The sequence below is a fragment of the Camellia sinensis genome, chromosome 13, assembly GCF_055761805.1.
Source record: "Camellia sinensis isolate YWXY chromosome 13, ASM5576180v1, whole genome shotgun sequence".
NCBI classification, from domain to species: domain Eukaryota; kingdom Viridiplantae; phylum Streptophyta; class Magnoliopsida; order Ericales; family Theaceae; genus Camellia; species Camellia sinensis.
The window spans coordinates 324,787-342,010 of NC_138973.1; the positions used below are offsets into that span (position 1 = coordinate 324,787).

The 17,224-nt window shown below is 30.3% G+C and overlaps 1 protein-coding gene across 5 annotated transcripts; it reads left to right on the forward strand.

Annotated features, from left to right (window-relative positions):
* The first annotated feature begins 5,414 nt into the window (after nucleotides 1-5,414).
* On the forward strand, nucleotides 5,415-15,987 carry LOC114310153 (alpha/beta-Hydrolases superfamily protein). Of its 5 annotated transcripts, none has more exons than XM_082901111.1 (7): nucleotides 5,432-5,571; nucleotides 5,673-5,779; nucleotides 7,564-7,710; nucleotides 10,960-11,627; nucleotides 15,049-15,144; nucleotides 15,301-15,368; nucleotides 15,630-15,987. In XM_082901111.1, exons 4-7 carry the CDS (start codon nucleotides 10,974-10,976, stop codon nucleotides 15,751-15,753), a joined length of 942 nt encoding a protein of 313 aa, XP_082757237.1. In that variant the 5' UTR covers nucleotides 5,432-5,571; nucleotides 5,673-5,779; nucleotides 7,564-7,710; nucleotides 10,960-10,973; the 3' UTR covers nucleotides 15,754-15,987. The 5 variants fall into 5 exon arrangements, with proteins under 5 accessions (XP_028111862.1, XP_082757237.1, XP_082757236.1 ...); XM_082901110.1 differs by having other exon boundaries at nucleotides 7,582-7,710; XM_028256061.2 differs by lacking the exon at nucleotides 7,564-7,710 and having other exon boundaries at nucleotides 5,415-5,571.
* Nucleotides 15,988-17,224: the final 1,237 nt, after the last annotated feature.

Below are 17,224 nucleotides of genomic sequence, written 5' to 3' on the forward strand. Positions count from 1 at the left end.
GAATAAAAAAATAATAATAATGAAATTAATATTATAATGTGTAATTAGCTTAAGTGGTATGACTCCTCGTACTTAAACCCATGGTCATGGGTTCAAGCCTAGTAAAGTTTCAGGACATTCACTTTATAATAGTATAGATAGATAGATATATATATATAAATATATATTTTTTTTAATCAAGAAACTCCAATTATCACTAGGTGGACGCGAGCCGGTTGCAATCACGGTATTTTTAAATCTGTTTGTTAGATTGGCGAATTAGAAAAAATTAATCTGCATCTGTTTGTCAATTTGACCGATGTGGATTGAGTGGATTGGCGGATAGATGTGAATTGGTTTGGCAGTTTAAAATTTTATAAATTTTTAACATAATTCAACTTATGTACTTTCTTCAAAAAAAAATTTATAGTCAATGAGAATATTACAATCACTGCATGCCTCATCCATAGAAAAAAAGTTTGAAACTTTATTTACATATTACAATCACAGCATGCCTCATCTACATAAATTATTATAATTTGTGGTTCTTAAAATAAAAAAACAATTCAAACCACCAAAACCATTAACAGAGCAGTAGTAGAGATTGTATACCTTTGTATTGTTACATCTATATCTATTTTTTAAAACAAAAACTAACCAGCATATATAATCTTTTTTATTTATTATTTTTAGAGTTAGATTTAAAAACTAAAATATATAGATAAATAATACATTTATTTTTTTCAATTCAAAAAATATATTTAAATTGAAAATTCTTTTTAAACATAATATTTAAACTATTTTTCAATTGAAAACACAAATAGAATATATAAACAAATTAAAAATATAAAGTCTTACAAAGAGTGCTGTTATTAGCACCTGCCAAAATTTTTTGGACCCCCCATTTTATAAATTTTTTTTATTACAATTATACCCTAAAGTAAAATTATATTAAAAGACATTATTAAATAGAACACCCACCTATCAATAAGAACTAATACTCTATAATATTGGACACCCACCCCCACCCCCACCTCCACCTCAAACTCCAACTATACGTATTCTATGTTTGTAAATCCTAAACCTATTACTTTTCATAACTAACTAACATAAACCCTAAATCTATTATTTTTCATAATCATCTTAAATCTTGAATGTGTCATCTTCATTACCATCATCAACGCTCTTGAATTTGAAAGTTTTGCATCAAGTATAGCGTATACTTTATCATCTTATAAGTTTATCTGTCTTGCAGTAGCATTCTCGGTCGTTTTCGGTCGTTCTTATTTCGTTCGAGCAGTTCGGTACTGGTTTGCTGACTGTTAGAATTATGTTCGATAATACAGTACTGAACATAATCCTTTCGTTCAATACATAGGTTCCGAACATTAATGCAGATAGTCAGTTATGTAATTTTCTTTGTTAAACTAACTTAGAATAGAAAAGAGTGAATTGAAATGGATTTAAGTTATGTATTTTGAATGGATTTAATTTATGTTATTTTAAGTTGTGAATTGGAATGGATTCAAGGTACACAGTGATGAACAAATTTTGTTCGGACATACAGTGCTGACATGATCATTATTGTTACACAGTGATGAACAAATTTTTTGCTACACAGTGGTAAACAAATTGTTTTGGGCTACATTCAGAATTCTGATGGCGATTTAGACGATGATTCTGATGGCGATTCAGACGATGATTCTGTTTTTCCTTATCTTGCAAACGGTTATACAAATCCCATAGAAATTAGAGTATCTTTGATCGATCTCAGCGATGACGAAAATACAAAAAACAACGAAGAAGATGATGATGAGAGGATGAGAGAGGTTACTGATTCGGCGATACGGAGAGCGTTCAGAGAATATGAGACGTCAGAATGCTCCGTCGACGGTCGAGACGGCGACGAGAGTGATGGAGGATTGGGGTCCAAAAATTCTATACTAGACCAAAGCTCCAAGCTCTGAAGATTGAGTAAGTCAGGGAAGGAGAGGGATGGAAAATTAGGTGGGTGTGCATTTCTTTGTGAAAATATTATGAATATGGGTAGATTTGGTAATAAGTGGGGTGTCTAAAAAAATATTATTAAAATTTAGGGTTTAGGGTTGGGGTCCAAAGAAATGGGGGGTCAAAAGAATTTTGGTAGGTGCTAATAGCAGCACTCCTTATAAATTACTAGAGATGCTCGGCGGTTTGGCGGTTTGGATGTGGCCAAATGAACATCAAATCCGCCATCTATCCAAAAATAGGTAGATTGGAAAAAATCAATCTACAACCGTCCGCTCGTCATCACGAATCCGTCCAAAATGTAGCGGATCGGTTCGATTGGCTTGGACAGATCGGTATGTCCACTGCTCACCCCTAGTTATCACTCAATGAAATTTTTTACACAAGATCAAATTATGTTTATTTAATTAATAATGATATCTATATATTATATAAATAAAATGGTATTTTTAGAGAGAAATTTTTATGAATTCTAAACTCTCATGCTAAATTTATTAATTTTTTTTTTAATTTTAAATAATTAAGAAAATTGTCAATGATTAGTTTTCATTGACCTTTTATTTTGTAATCTCACATCGGGAAACTAATAAAAAAGTGAATTGTTCACTTACATAAAGAGAATCTTATACTCTCATTTATATAAAGGGTATGGCTTATGTCCAGTCCGGGATCGAACTGGACCGTGCTGTTGGGCCGATATGGGCCCACAACGGGTCCCGTTTTGATAATCTGAACCGTTGAATGTGTAGAAATCGCTGAGTACTATATACCTTAAAAAAATCACGTTGATCGGATATCGATAGCTATGTGATCAAAACAATTTTTTGTCAACCGTTAATTTGTTCACCGTCCAATTTTTTTAATACGAAACTGATTTGATCATATAACTATCGATATCCGATCAACGTAATTTTTTACAAGTATATAGTACTCGACGAGTTCTACACATTAACGGTTCAGATTATCAAAACGGAACCCGTGGTGGGCCCTCACGGGCCCAACAACACGGTCCAGTTCGATCCCAGACTGGACAGAAGCCATACCCTTATATAAATTATTGATTTTTCTTAATTTTAAACAATTAAGAAAATCCCAGTAAGCTAGCTTCCATTTAATTTTTATTTTATAATCCAACATAGAGGTTTTGATTTTAAAAATAATTTTGTGTGATATTTTGAAACTCTCACAACATCTATACTAAAAAGTATTATTTTGTAAAATATGTAAATATATCGATAATTTCGATGTCACTCTTACTGCTCCTTAATACAAAATTTATGAGATAATTATGATAATATTAAACTTGTATTGAAAACTTATAAATAATGGGATAAATTATTATAATTTTAAATTTATATTGTGTCAATTTTAAATTTAAATTAATAGATTGCTTTCTATATTTAGTAACAATTTAAATTTTAATAAAATAAAATTTAAAAGTTTTAATTAATAATTTTTTGTGTAAGCTGGTTGTTTTTTTGACCTAACTAAATAAGCTAAACCATTTTTTGTTTAAACGATTTGCTAGTTTAATCGTGATCTTAACGATTTTGCATGTTATGATAATTCTTTCTTACTCATTAAGTTTTTAAAATTTCTTTAATTATTTCCCTTTCAAAAATTAATCTGACAATTTTTTAAAATTCATATATTTTTATTCTAAAATAGTGACATGTTAGAACTATGTCATTTTTTTTATAACAAAGCATAATTTTAATTATTAATTGTCCATACAACAATTTTAATCTATCTCTACTATATATTATAGTAAATGAACATTTGAAACAAAACTCTTAAACTTATATATAAAATTTTATTTACGAGAGACAAAATATAAAAAAAATTAAATATAATTATCGTATTTTTAATAAATAATATATTATATTTATTCCCATGCATATCACGGGTGATATGGTACTATACATAAAAATAAATCTCCTTTCACTTGACTATTGGATTAAAGCAGCCACATATATTCATCTCAACCCTAATTAGATTATTTGATTATTTTTTTCTTACGTTGTATTTGATTGAGAAAATTAAAAAGGAATTTAAAAAAGAAAAAGAAAAAAGGTATGTGAAACTAGATGAAATGTAAGTATATTTTATTCACATTTCATTTGCCTTTTTCTTTTTCTTTTTCTTTTTCTTTTTCTTTTTTTAAAAAAATCGTTTCTCAAATCTCCAAAACAAACATAGTTTTACTATTTCTATACTTCAGATGTCATACGTTGCACATAATTTTCTATGGAACTTATAAATAAATAATAAAAAAAAGAAATCTCAAAATATTTTAATTGATAAAAAGCACTACAATAAACTCAATATAACCCCAAAACAAGGGTTATAATAAAAAAACTGTTCAATGTTACAGCCCAATTTTTGTGAGCAGCCCAAACTTAACTTCTGTTTGGTATGCTTATTGGGTTAAAATAGTCATATCAGATAAAATTAGTTATTTTAGTCAAATAAAACAAAATATCACATCAAAATTATAATTATTTTATTTTTTCTTTCACAAAAATAAAAAAATTATAAAAATTTATCCCAAACAAAATTTTTTAACCCCAAACTAAAATAATTAAAAAAATTAAAAAACTAACTCACATCTCAAAAGAAGGCTTAAGCTAAATTTATTGAGCACGGATTGGGTTGAAACGAAGAGCTCATGCTCGAAAACTCAGGTCTTCCCAGGCCAAAAACCAAAAAACAAAGACAAATTGCAACGAGTAGTGGGAGGCAGGCAGGCAAAGCCCAAACAAACAAATTGGAGTGAGTATATTAAACTCTATCGAGTATCTAACCATGTCGGCCCAAACCCCATCCTTATCTATCCATAACCTAACCTATGTAAAAAGTATGTAACAATAGTATAACGCTGCTGCTTGTTTTGTTTGGTGTAATGTTGCTGCCTGTTTGATTTGTTATAACTCTTTCCTTGCATTGCATTGCATATTTGGACTGGACACGGGCTTCAAATTACCCACATATACAATAGTAGAAGAAGAAAACAAATTTCATCATTTCCCCTAAAAATTTCCAACTCCTTCCTTCCTTCCTTCCTTCCTTCCTATTAAGGCCTCGTTTGGGAACAGGCTAATTTAGTAACTTTTTGGCTATTTGGCTAAAAAGGTAGGTAAAAAAAACTTGTATGTTTGGGATGACTTTTTGGCTAATTATGAAAAAATGTGCAAAAAGTAGAGAGAAAAGAGAATCTTTGACTTTTTGGTATGAGTTGTTGACTTTTTGACTAATTTAATAACTTTTTAGCCAATTGGGTAAAATAGCCTCTTGCCAAACGAGGCGTAACTTGCCTAGTTTATTTTCCAATGCTTTTCCCGCATATTTTTTGATGCTCATTTCCAACTGTTTCCTTGCAGATTTTGGGTTGGACACGTGGCTTCAAATCATCCACACACAATAGAAGAAGAAAACAAATACCACCATTCCTCCTAGAAATTTTCCAGACCGGTGCTTCTGCTGCTTGGCTATTTTCCAAAGCTTCATCCACATAGAAATTGACATTGACAATGAAGAAGAAAATAAATTTCACCACTTGGATGAGCAAACCTCACCGACCCATAGGTTCAACTCGCACTCATGATGATGGCTGGATTTTATTTTTTATGCCCTGTGTTTTTGCAGCAAACATGGAATTTCTCACAAGATATATATACATTTTCTAGATGGAATTACTATTACACTATTCTTTGCATCATTGTCGGCATTGTTGCTGCCGTAACGCTGTTGAAGTTGGTAATCCAAAGCTCTGCTTCCACCGTTGCAACTCCTGGTAATTACATCTGTAATTTGATACCTATTATTTATATGTGTGCTGCACAATATTTACCCACACTGTTTTCATTCCTTTCCTGGGTATATGTTAAATAGATGCACACCAAGTTTTTGTCAATTTGTCTCAATAAATAAAGACCTGATTTGATTTGGGTAATTGGATTTTGATAGCCTTTGTTAAATTTTCTGAATTAGACTACATATATGTTGTATGCATTTGACCTTGAACCTATGACAATTAATTTTGAATAAAAGCTACTCAAGAAAGCAACAAACTTTCTCCAAAAAATATGGCAGGAAAGCAACGCGATCTAAGTGAAAACAAAAACTGAAAAATCAAAAATAAATAAATAAATAAAATGGAATGTTCCGATTAATATGTCTCAATAAATAAATAAAATGGGATGACTTTTTAGTTTTTTACGAAAAGATGAGCAAAAAGTAGAGAGAAAATGAAATGTTTAACTTTTTGGTATAAGTTATTGGCTTTTTGATATTTTTAGTAACTTTTTGACTTTTAAGCTAAAAAAGACAGTTCTCAAACGAGGCCTAAGAACTAATTGGAAACACGAGATTCTGAACTGTGGGACTTGTTAATAAGGAGTTTAAAATTTTAAAATTACAGAATTCATGTCGCTCTTAATTCTTAAACAACATGGGTTTACCTCAAAAATAATCTCCTTTGAACAAAAATAAGGTTTAACTTGGGAATTGGACCAATGATTTAAATCCACATCCTTCTAAAATCTTGCAAGGTGATTTGAAATGCAGAAGTTAAATTGTGGTCCCACAAGACAAACATCTACCTTCCCCATATGCATGTTATGCAAGGCAACACTCTAGCTAATCTCCAAACAGAGCTTCTAACATAGCTATTCATTTTAACACTTCTCTACGTTGGAAATGGTTATAAAATTCTGGATAAAATTAGAATTTTTTCCTAAGTTCGGTCTATTTTTTAGGTAAGTCCCGAGTGTTGATTTACTCGGGTCAAAGTAGTAATGCGTTCTATGCCGCGTTGTGATTCACGTGGTATATTTGGTTGCTCAAAACCATTACCGAGTGAATGGGAAATTGAAGCCAAAGTGTGCTCCATGGAAATGGAGTTTTGGTGGAAATTCCTTAAGGTTGTAAATTGGCTTGTCCCACATTGATTTGGTGGGAAGTTTTGAAAGGGTTTATAAGGCTTAGGGTGAGATACTTGGGGTGTGCCCCAAGGGGTACCCAAGTGTTTTAGAGGGAGATGTTATGGGCAAAATGGGCTATACCCATTGGACCCAAAAATCACCACACACGCGTGCCGCCGTCCGGGCTGGCCTGGGCTTGGGCGCGGGTGTGTGGTTGGGTTGGGCTTCTAATCTTTTTGGGCAAAAAACATTTGAATTTAATTTTATTTTTTATTAAAATAAAATCCAGAATTCAAATTAAATTGGTTTGGATTTTTTGTTCATCCAAACAGGGCCCTTCCCGTTTTCAAACAGAAATAAACTAGTTTGGAATTAGTGCACACCCAAACAGGGCCTTTCCCGTTTTGCTATCTGTTTGATTTCAAAACCAACAGGTATCATACCTGTTCAATTCAAAACCAAGAGCCACATACCTGTTCAATTCAAATCCAAGAGCCACCTTCACATCTATAAATAGGACCACCCTCATTTGATGTTTTCCATTCAGAAATTTCGTATTTCACTTCTGCTAATTATATTCTTCATCTTGCTGCATTTTATTTCCGAAAGAAAGAGTGTAAGCACTTAGTGTGTTCGTAAGGCAAACAATTTGTAGTGCTGCTATTGTTTGCAGTAAGATCATTTCATCCTGGGAGATAGACGTCCAAATTCTGAAAGCACCGTGGAGAGGACGAATCTGTCTTAAGGACACAGTGTCAAACACTGGACTTGATCAGAAAATAATTCGAAGAAATTAAATCAAGTAAGTTATTTAATTTATTTTCAGTGTTGTGTTTATTTATTTAAATCAGATTTTAATTTTGTTTTTGTAACAAAATAAAATCTGTTTTTTTATTTATTTATTTTTATTTCGAGTTTGATTTTTGTAATCAAACAAATTCTCTCATTTTCTTTATTTCTTTAAATTCTATTTGTTGTTGTGTACACAATAGAATTAAATCTTTTAAATACAGTGAAGATTGTCCGACACTCTATGCATCCAAAATGACTACTATAGCAATATAAACAAATTGTGCTTCCTTCACTCATCTCAGGTTAGAGATGTAATCGGTTCGGTACGGTCGATATTTAGGTAAAAAATTACACTGAATTGATAATGTTAATTTTATTATTTTGAACACCAATACAGACCGCTTCTTTCTTTCATCAAATCGCACCAAACCGAACCGATTGAAACGGTTTGGTTTGGTGCGTTTAATCGGTTTAGGATTTTTCAAACTTGAGTCACGTTTAAATATAATCATTAATCTATATAAAAATATTAAATTAGTTATTTGTCTATCATTTGAAATATATCCAATCCATTTATTTAATATGTACTTTTCAATTCCTAAATTAACAAAAATAAAAATAAAAAAAAGTTTAAAAATACTAAAGTTTCAAGAATAATGAGTTGGAGTTAAGATTTTATATAATAAGAGGTTACAAACTTACGTTATAAAGATGATAATGTTAATTAATTAAGGTTAATAATTTATTATACTTATTAATATTGTTATATTATTAGATTTTATATATATATATGTATATATTATAAATACAATATATGTTGAAGCGGTCGGTTTCGGATCGGTGCACAAGATGCTTAAACCGATACCGAACCGAACACCGAAAAAAATCAAATTTAAAAACCGCACAGACCGATTCTTGTTAAAAAATAGACAAAATATAGTCAGTTTGATTCGACTTAATCGGTTTGGTCGGTTTTTTCGGTTTTTCTTACATTCCTATCTCAGGTAAATAGAAAAAATGTTTGACAGTACTGAAACACGGTATAGAAGAGACACTCTCCTTCTCCCACCTCCTAACTACATTTTATATAGTTTTACACATCGTTTCTCTTTTTCCTTTTCAAACCCTCTTTCAAATCTCCCAACCAAATATAGTGTAAAAGAAACAAAGGTTTCCTACTCAAAGTCTTAAAAACACCAGGTGACCACAAATGTAGCATCGTTGAAGAGAGTTCCAAAACTATTCCAAAGCCAAACATCCCCAAATCCAACACATTTTGTGAAAGATTACGGAGCAGTTTGATAATCCCACTAAGTGCTCAAGTGAAAAAATATTTCAAGCAATAAATCTTCTATTAAATTTGACACACGAATAACTACTTAAACAACGTAAATTTTAAAATTAAGTATATATAATTTGTTGGATTGGAAATTTTTAGTACTTCGTTGTTAATTTTTATTACTTCATTTTTATGAAATTTTAAAATGAAGTATCTAACACAGAGTACTTCTTCTTCTTCTTACCTTTTGTAAACAAATTTCCACTGTATATATCTACTATAATGTATGAATTCCATTCCTTTCAATTGTTAAAAAAATTGATTACTATGAATTTCAATATAGAGATTTTGTAGGACTTATTTTATACTATACAATGATGACTCGATCAAATTGATTGAATTTTTCTTCAAACAATTAACATTCCACCCCCAATACCATGATCCGATGCGGAGCACGTGGGGTCCAACTACTATACATAATATATTCACCATCCATCTGCTGCTGATCCAATAACTCCAAGTAAACCCACAACCAACCAAACCATTGGAAAACTTGGTTTTCAGGATTTGGCGGTTCCTACATTAGCTTTTAGAATCTCGCATATCCTTTTTCTTACATGTTTTGAATTCATTGATAATGTAGACGGACATGGTCTTGCTTTGCACCATTATTATTTATTTATTTATTATTAGAGAATGCTCGATTATTGAACTTTATAATAAAAGTTTGCAAATGTAGGTTCACCCTGTCCAAATAAATGAAGGCCAAACCGAGTTGTTGGGAATTTACTCATCACTCACTATTAAATATAATAAATAAATATACAATATATTTTTGGGGATGATCGTACCAAGATACACCTTTCATATTATATATATATATATATTTATATATATGAGGCTTGGAAGAGGAAAGAAAGAGGGTTTGGTGATGAAGTTGATAAGTGGGTCACCTTCATCCACACAAAATGAACCAGCCATACCAACCAACCCCACCATCCGGGACCATTCATTTTTAATTTACATCTGGTTTTATTGACAAACTACAAAAATTGCCACTAGCCATTCCCTCACAATTGTTCATGTGATAAGATAGTTTAGAAAAGATCCACCATAAAAATTCATCAGGTGTGACATACTTTTTCTCCTTGTTTTCCTTTTTTATAATAACTTAGCATTGCTCTTTCGATTTTTCTTTTCTTTTTATTTTTAATTTTTTAATTTATGCATTCATAAGATGTCCAAATATTAAGCTTATTTACTCCTACTACTGCTGAGTAAAGACCAAGCAAGAGCAAGGGATTTCAAAAAAATTGTAGAGTAAAATATATTTTAGAATCTTGTGCAGGCCTCATATTTGATTTATTTGGGCCTTCTAGTCAATTTAAGCTAATACCAATGACTTTTTGCAGCGGTTGATTTTGGATTTTTTTTTGGAAAGATGGCTAATTTTTAACTTATTTTAAATCACATCATCTCTCAATTTTTAATTTTTTTTTTTAAAAAGTCAAAAAGTCAGCCTTTTGTCCTATAGTCACCAAAACAATTAGTCAACAAAAGGGAAACAAACTGTCCTACCCAACCACAAAAAGAAAGAAAACGTGTCACACGCCAAGTGCAAAAATAAAATTGAAAAAACTTACCTTTAATATAAATATGTCATATATATATATATATATATATTATTTTAATTATCAAGTTTAAATATAGATTTGAATCATTGATTATAGTAAAAATTGGATAATCAAAAAAAGATTTTTATCATAACACCAAATTGATACAGCAAAGCCATACCTATCACCACTTTAGAAAATAGCAAAGTATACAATAATTCACAATCAATACTAAAATTAAAGCTCTCAATGCATACCTTTATTTTTGTTTTTGTTTGTTTCATGAAGTCCCATTTGATGATGGGTCATGTTTAGTAATTGAGAGAGAAAGAGAGTCCTCTGAGCTTTGTTTTGGCAACGCATGCAGGCAGGCAGGCAGCAATGGCATCATCCTGTTTTAGCATGGTATCGTTGTACGGAAGCTATCTGCAGCGTTGTATGTCGAGGGCTGGCCTCTCTTCCCAAACCATGGACATTGACGATGAAACTACGCTCCACTTTTGGGGACCCAATTATTCATCTTCATCTTCTTCTTCTTCTTCATCAAAGAAACCAAAGAAACCAGCAGTGGTTTTGATTCACGGATTTGGGCCAGATGCGTTATGGCAATGGCGGAAACAGGCGGTGTTCTTGGCGCATGATTTCGAGGTATACATACCAAACCTGGTGTTCTTCGGAAACTCAACCACAAAATCAGGAAAGAGGTCGGAGGTATTCCAGGCAGAATCAGTGGGAAAACTTGTAGAGAAGCTAGGGATAAAGAGGTATTCGGTAGTGGGGACAAGCTACGGGGGATTCGTGGCGTACCGAATGGGGTTGATGTGGCCGGAGAGGGTAGAGAAAGTGGTGATAGCCAGTTCAGGAGTCAACATGAGTCCCACTGACAACCCGGACCTTCTCAACAGAGCTCAACTCCACAAGATTGAGGACCTCATGTTGCCTGCCTCCCCTTCCCACTTGCGCACTCTCCTCTCTCTCGCTGTTTTCAGGCCTCTCCACTACATCCCTGATTTCTTCTTAAATGACGTCCTTCATGTAAGTTCTCTCTCTCTCTCTCTCTCTCTCAATTTATTCATTTTCCTTTATTTAATTTCCCTTTATCCATCCTCCTCGTGAATCTTTCTTGAATTATTTATCATCATCATCATCTCTGATCAAAAAAAAAAAAAAAATCATCATCATCATCATCTCCTTCTCCTTCTTCTTCTCTATCGACTATTACATACATCAGCAATGTTAGGTATTATGAAAAATCTTTCATGAAAATAATCATGAAAGTTTTGTGACTCTTGAATTACACTTAAAATAAGGGAAAAGTTAGGGATCATGAAAATTTTGTCATGAAAATAATCATGAAAAATTTATAATCCTTAGATTACCTTGATTAGTGTGTGGTGTTTTATTCTAAGTGTAATCCAAGGGTCACCAAGCTTTCATGATTATTTTCATGACAAAATTTTCATGATACCTAGCATTGCTGTTAAAATAAAGTATCACACACTAATCAAGGTAATTCAAAGATCATAAATTTTTCATGATCATTTTCATGACAAAATTTTCATGATCCCTAACTTTTTCCTACATATATATGGTTACCGTCAAAACTCTCTTACTTGCTTCCATGGCTATTCCCCATATTTCTTAACAATAACATTTACGTAGTAATCTCGTTCAGGAGCAAGACCCAAATTTTTTTTTTTTTTTAAACTTTATTTATTTATTTATTTTATCAATAGACATAAATAATATAAAAATGGATTGAAGGTGTTTTTATTAATGTGAGTTTTACTATTTTACAAAGTACTAATGCTTATTTATGTATGACATACCTTGTAGAGAATTGCATCTTCTATTCCATTCTTCCTTATTCCTTTGTTTCAAATTAACTCATTACCATATGTGATCTATCTCTCTACTTCCTCCCACCGAATAATAAAAATAGGATTTGAAATAGAAGGATAGTTTGTTTGTATAAATCCACTCTTGTAGTATATATATTCTCCATTTTCTCAATTCAATTGAATTAATTAGGAAGAATATATGTATATATATATATATATCATGAATGAGACAACAATAATTGCAAGAATAAAGGAATAAAAAACTAACAAGTGGTAGGGATGGCAATGGGGGGCAATGGGGTGGATATTCAGTCCCCATCTCCATTCCCCTATAATAAATTTTCCCCATTCCCCATTCTCTATGGATACTACCCTCTCTATTTTTTAATGGGTATGGATTTTCCCAACCCACTTTAATCCCCATTTTATTTTTTACATTTAATGTTAACAATCACTTTTTTTTTTAATTATTTTTTTTATTATTATAAAGATTCACAACAAAAACTAAATATACCTTCAATCTTTTTTCTTTCTTTTTTAATATATTTAATGTTAACAATTTTTTTTTTATTTTTTTATTTTTTTTAAGGTTCACAACAAAAGTTAAATATACCTTCAATATTTTTTATTTCTTTTTTAATATATTTAATGTTAACAACCTTCTTTTTTTTTTCTTTTTTTTTATAAAGGTTTTAGCTAAATATACCTTCAATATTTTTTCTTTCTTTTTTAATATATTTAATGTTAACAACTTATTTATTTATTTATTTTTTATTTTTTTAAGGTTCACAACAAAAGCTAAATATACATTCAATCTTATTTTATTTTATTTGGTTCAACAACAAAATCAAATACACATTAATTAATTAACTAAAAAGTTTGTTTTATAATAATCAATTATATAATTTTGAGACAATCAAATAAGTTTTAGTAATTGAAAAAAAAATGTGGAAGAACGTGAAAGATTAAAAAAAAATTGCAACCATTTCTCTCTCTCTCTCACTCTCATTCTCTCCCCCTACATGTTATAAGAACTTGATTACAATGTTATAAGAGTCTGTTTAAAGAAATAAAATGTGAAAGAACCTGTTTGAAGAAAGTGTTATAAGACCCATATTAAATTGCATCAGGGCATAAACAAGGAATTGTTTGTTGATCTCTTAGCCACAGACATTTTAGACATTAAACCATCTTTCTCTTAGCAAATTTGAACTATTCATTTTAATTTATCCAAAATTTAATTATACCTTTAACAAATCTGAACCACTCATTTTAAGATATCTATGCTTTACCACACCCAATCCATCCTCCATCTTCTTCCTTTAGTCCCCCACGAATTTTGTTGTTTGTTACTTTTAAAAAACAAAAAATATTTTTTCCATTAAATTTTTACTAATTTCACAACTCCATCACCACTATTCTCACTTTCACTGTCACACTACCATCACCATAGCCACTACCATCATCACTGCCGCCATCACCCTACCACTATGTAACAATCTCTACTTTCACCTTCGTTCCATCACCACCACCACCACATATAAAAAAATATATTTTAAATTTTTTTTATAAAAAATATTTTCTATCTAAATAAATGAAGCATAATATTGGGAAACAAGTTGATTTTAGTTAAATCTGTTCATAACTAAGAAAAATTCTTTTAATTTTAAAAAAATTATTTAGTAAGACTTTGTATCTCTTTTTTGTTTTTCCAACAAATAAATCTTTGTACCCATCATTTCTAACCAATTACGACTTATGCTTGTTTTGATTCTCTACAATTTCCTTATTTTCAAATGCATTCATATATGTATATATATATATATATATGTTGTATAAATTGTGTGATAACATAAACAAATAGATTCATACTCGTTAATTGAAATTTCAGAACAAGCAAACCATTCTGAAAATTACAATACATAACAAAATAAAATAACATAGAAAAGCAAACCGAAACCTACACTAGACAGTGTCCTTAATTTTTTTAAATAAATTTTAAAAATTCTAGATATGCATAAAATTTGGCAAGAATAATGTGACAATGTTAATTAATGTGTATTTGATTTTATTGTTGAGTCAAATAAAATAAAATAAGATTGATTGTATATTTAGCTTTGGTTGTGAATCTTAAAAAAAAAAAAATGGTTGTGAACCTTAAAAAAAAAATTTAAAAAAAAAAATAAAAGAAAAAAGATTGAATGTATATTTAGCTTTGGTTGTGAATCTTAAAAATTACAAAAAAAAAAATTGTTGTGAACCTTAAAAAAAAAAAAAATGGTTGTGAACCTGAAAAAATAAATAAATAAAAAAAAAGAAAAAAGATTGAATGCATATTTAGTTTTGGTTGTGAATCTATAAAAAAAAAAAAAAAAAAAAAAAAAAAAACATATGGGGAAATTAGTGGGTACCCATCCCCAACCCATCCCCTGTGATATTTAAAGAATATCACTTACCCTACCCAATGGATAAGAAAAAGAGAGAAAAACCCATGTATTTGGGTTGGGTCTCCATAGATATCCACAGGATAGGTTATCTATTGCCATCCCTAACAAGTGGTATTATTATGTATATATGTGGATGGATGGATCATGGAAATGGATGGATGGATGCAGAAGTTGTACTCCGGAAACAGGAAGGAGAAGATGGAACTCCTCAAGGGACTCACCCTTGGAAGGGACGATACAGAGAATTTATCCCCTCTTCAGCAGGTACTGCTACCACTACTACTACTACTAATTATTTGATTCTTTATTTATTTAAGTTATTACCGTGTATGGTAAGGCAAATGCTAGCTAAGCTTTAGAGGAGTATTAATTAATTAATTCGAAATTGTTAATTTTGCATTTGTCCTTGTAATAATGAAGGAGGTATTGATTGTGTGGGGTGAGCACGACCAGATATTTCAGCTGGAGAAAGCTATCAAACTCAAGGAGTACGTCCTCCTCTCTCTCTCTCTCTTTCTCAATTATTTTTTTGTTTTTGTGGTTGTGTTTATATATTGAAAAATGTTATAAGTTTTAAATTTTCTACTAAACTTATATGAGATATTTAGTTATTTATTTAGTAAAAAATTTAATATCTCTCTCATTACCTTTATATATATATATATATATATATATATGTGAATGAATGAATGAATCTCTCTATCTCTCTATGCAAATAAGAATTTTGTTGGCTTATTATGATTGGGCAGGTTTCTGGGAGAGAAGGCGAGACTGCAAGTGATAAGCAACACTGCACACGTGCCCCAAATTGAAGACCCAACCCACTTCAACAATATCATCGAACTTTTCTTACATGGAAATGGCTGTTTTTGATTTGAATAATATTAGATATCATGAAATATATTATGAAAATTTTTCATTCTTTAATTAGTATGTGGTGTTTTATTATATGTGTAATTTAAAGGTTGATTATTTTCATGATATTTTCTTCTTGATCCCTAACATTACTCTTGTAATTTATTTTGTTTCTATATTGTTTTATGACAATAAAAATTTTTTATTAAAAAATATAGAAAATAAAAAAATACAGAGATTTGGATTTGGATATTGATTTGAATTTTGATTTGGCTTGAATTGATGGGTCATGTTCATACTAGAATTGCTTTGCTTTTGCTTAGATAGCAGTAGCTCTTTTTGTCTCTTTCATCATATCATAACAGAAATCATATAACTAGCATAACCTTGTGGTTGTGGTGTTTGGTTCTGAGAGGCATCTACGGCCGGCTTGACTTTTCTGGGTTCCAAAGTGAAGAATCTTTTCTATATATATAAAATGATTAAAAGATTATGTATTGAATTTTATTTTAAAATTTTACATGCAACAATGTTTACAAAAAGGTTATTAAAATTTACTTAAATATAACAAAATTTATAATAATAAAAAAGACTAAAATATAAGCTATTCTTTGCTTCAATTTTTTTTTTTTTTTGAAAAAATTGGTGAAAAATTTACTCTAGTGATTGTCCAAGGCATTAGGTCTAATGATTTTTTTTTGGTTGGTAAGAGATTTATACTTTGTGAAATAATTTGGTGAGAAGTCTTGGAGGATATTTTGTTTCTAATTTTACCCATTTATTTTTTTTATCTGTTTAATTTTTTGTTGACTATCTGTTTAAAATTATATCTATATGTTCAAATTTTTTTCTCTATCTGTTCAAAATTTTTCTCTGTTCAATATTTTGCCTATCTGTTCAATTTTGATTATCTGTTCATTTTTTTCTTTATCTGTTCAAATATCTGTCTAATTTTTTTTTTATCCTGTTCAATTTTTTTCCCTATCTATTCAATTTTTTTTTCCTAAGTTTTATCTATCTGTTGAAATTTTTCTCAAACACACATGATATATTATCTGTTGAAAATATTCATTCTCAAACATTCTCTCTCTCTCTCTCTCTCTCTCTCTCTCTTACACACACACACGCACATCCATCTACCCAGATAATCCATTATATGTGTACAAAATGATGTCACCAACCAACAAGAACTATCATTATCTGTTCATTTTCTCTATCTCTTCTGATCTCCCATAGTTACAAATCTAATCTGTTGATTTTTTTTTTTGGAACAATCTTTCTTTTATATTTGTTCAATATTTTTTTTGTTTTTGTTTTTGTTTTGCAGATCAGATTTGTTCATTGCCTTTTGGACTATGCTATAAGAAGAAGTAGCACAAAACCAAACAAAACCAAATAACACCAATCAAAATAAATCAAAAAAATTATTTTTGTGATCAAACAAAATCAACTAATAATAATAATAACAACTCAAGTTATTTATCTATTG

What these genes read in the sequence shown, in the direction of transcription:
- LOC114310153 (XM_028256060.2), top strand. Translation starts at nt 5,587, where the DNA reads ATGATGATGGCTGGATTTTATTTTTTATGCCCTGTGTTTTTGCAGCAA. An exon ending in TTCCACCGTTGCAACTCCTG is followed by an intron (nt 5,780 to 10,959) that starts GTAATTACATCT and finishes CAACGCATGCAG; the next exon opens with GCAGGCAGGCAGCAATGGCA. An exon ending in TCTTAAATGACGTCCTTCAT is followed by an intron (nt 11,628 to 15,048) that starts GTAAGTTCTCTC and finishes GGATGGATGCAG; the next exon opens with AAGTTGTACTCCGGAAACAG.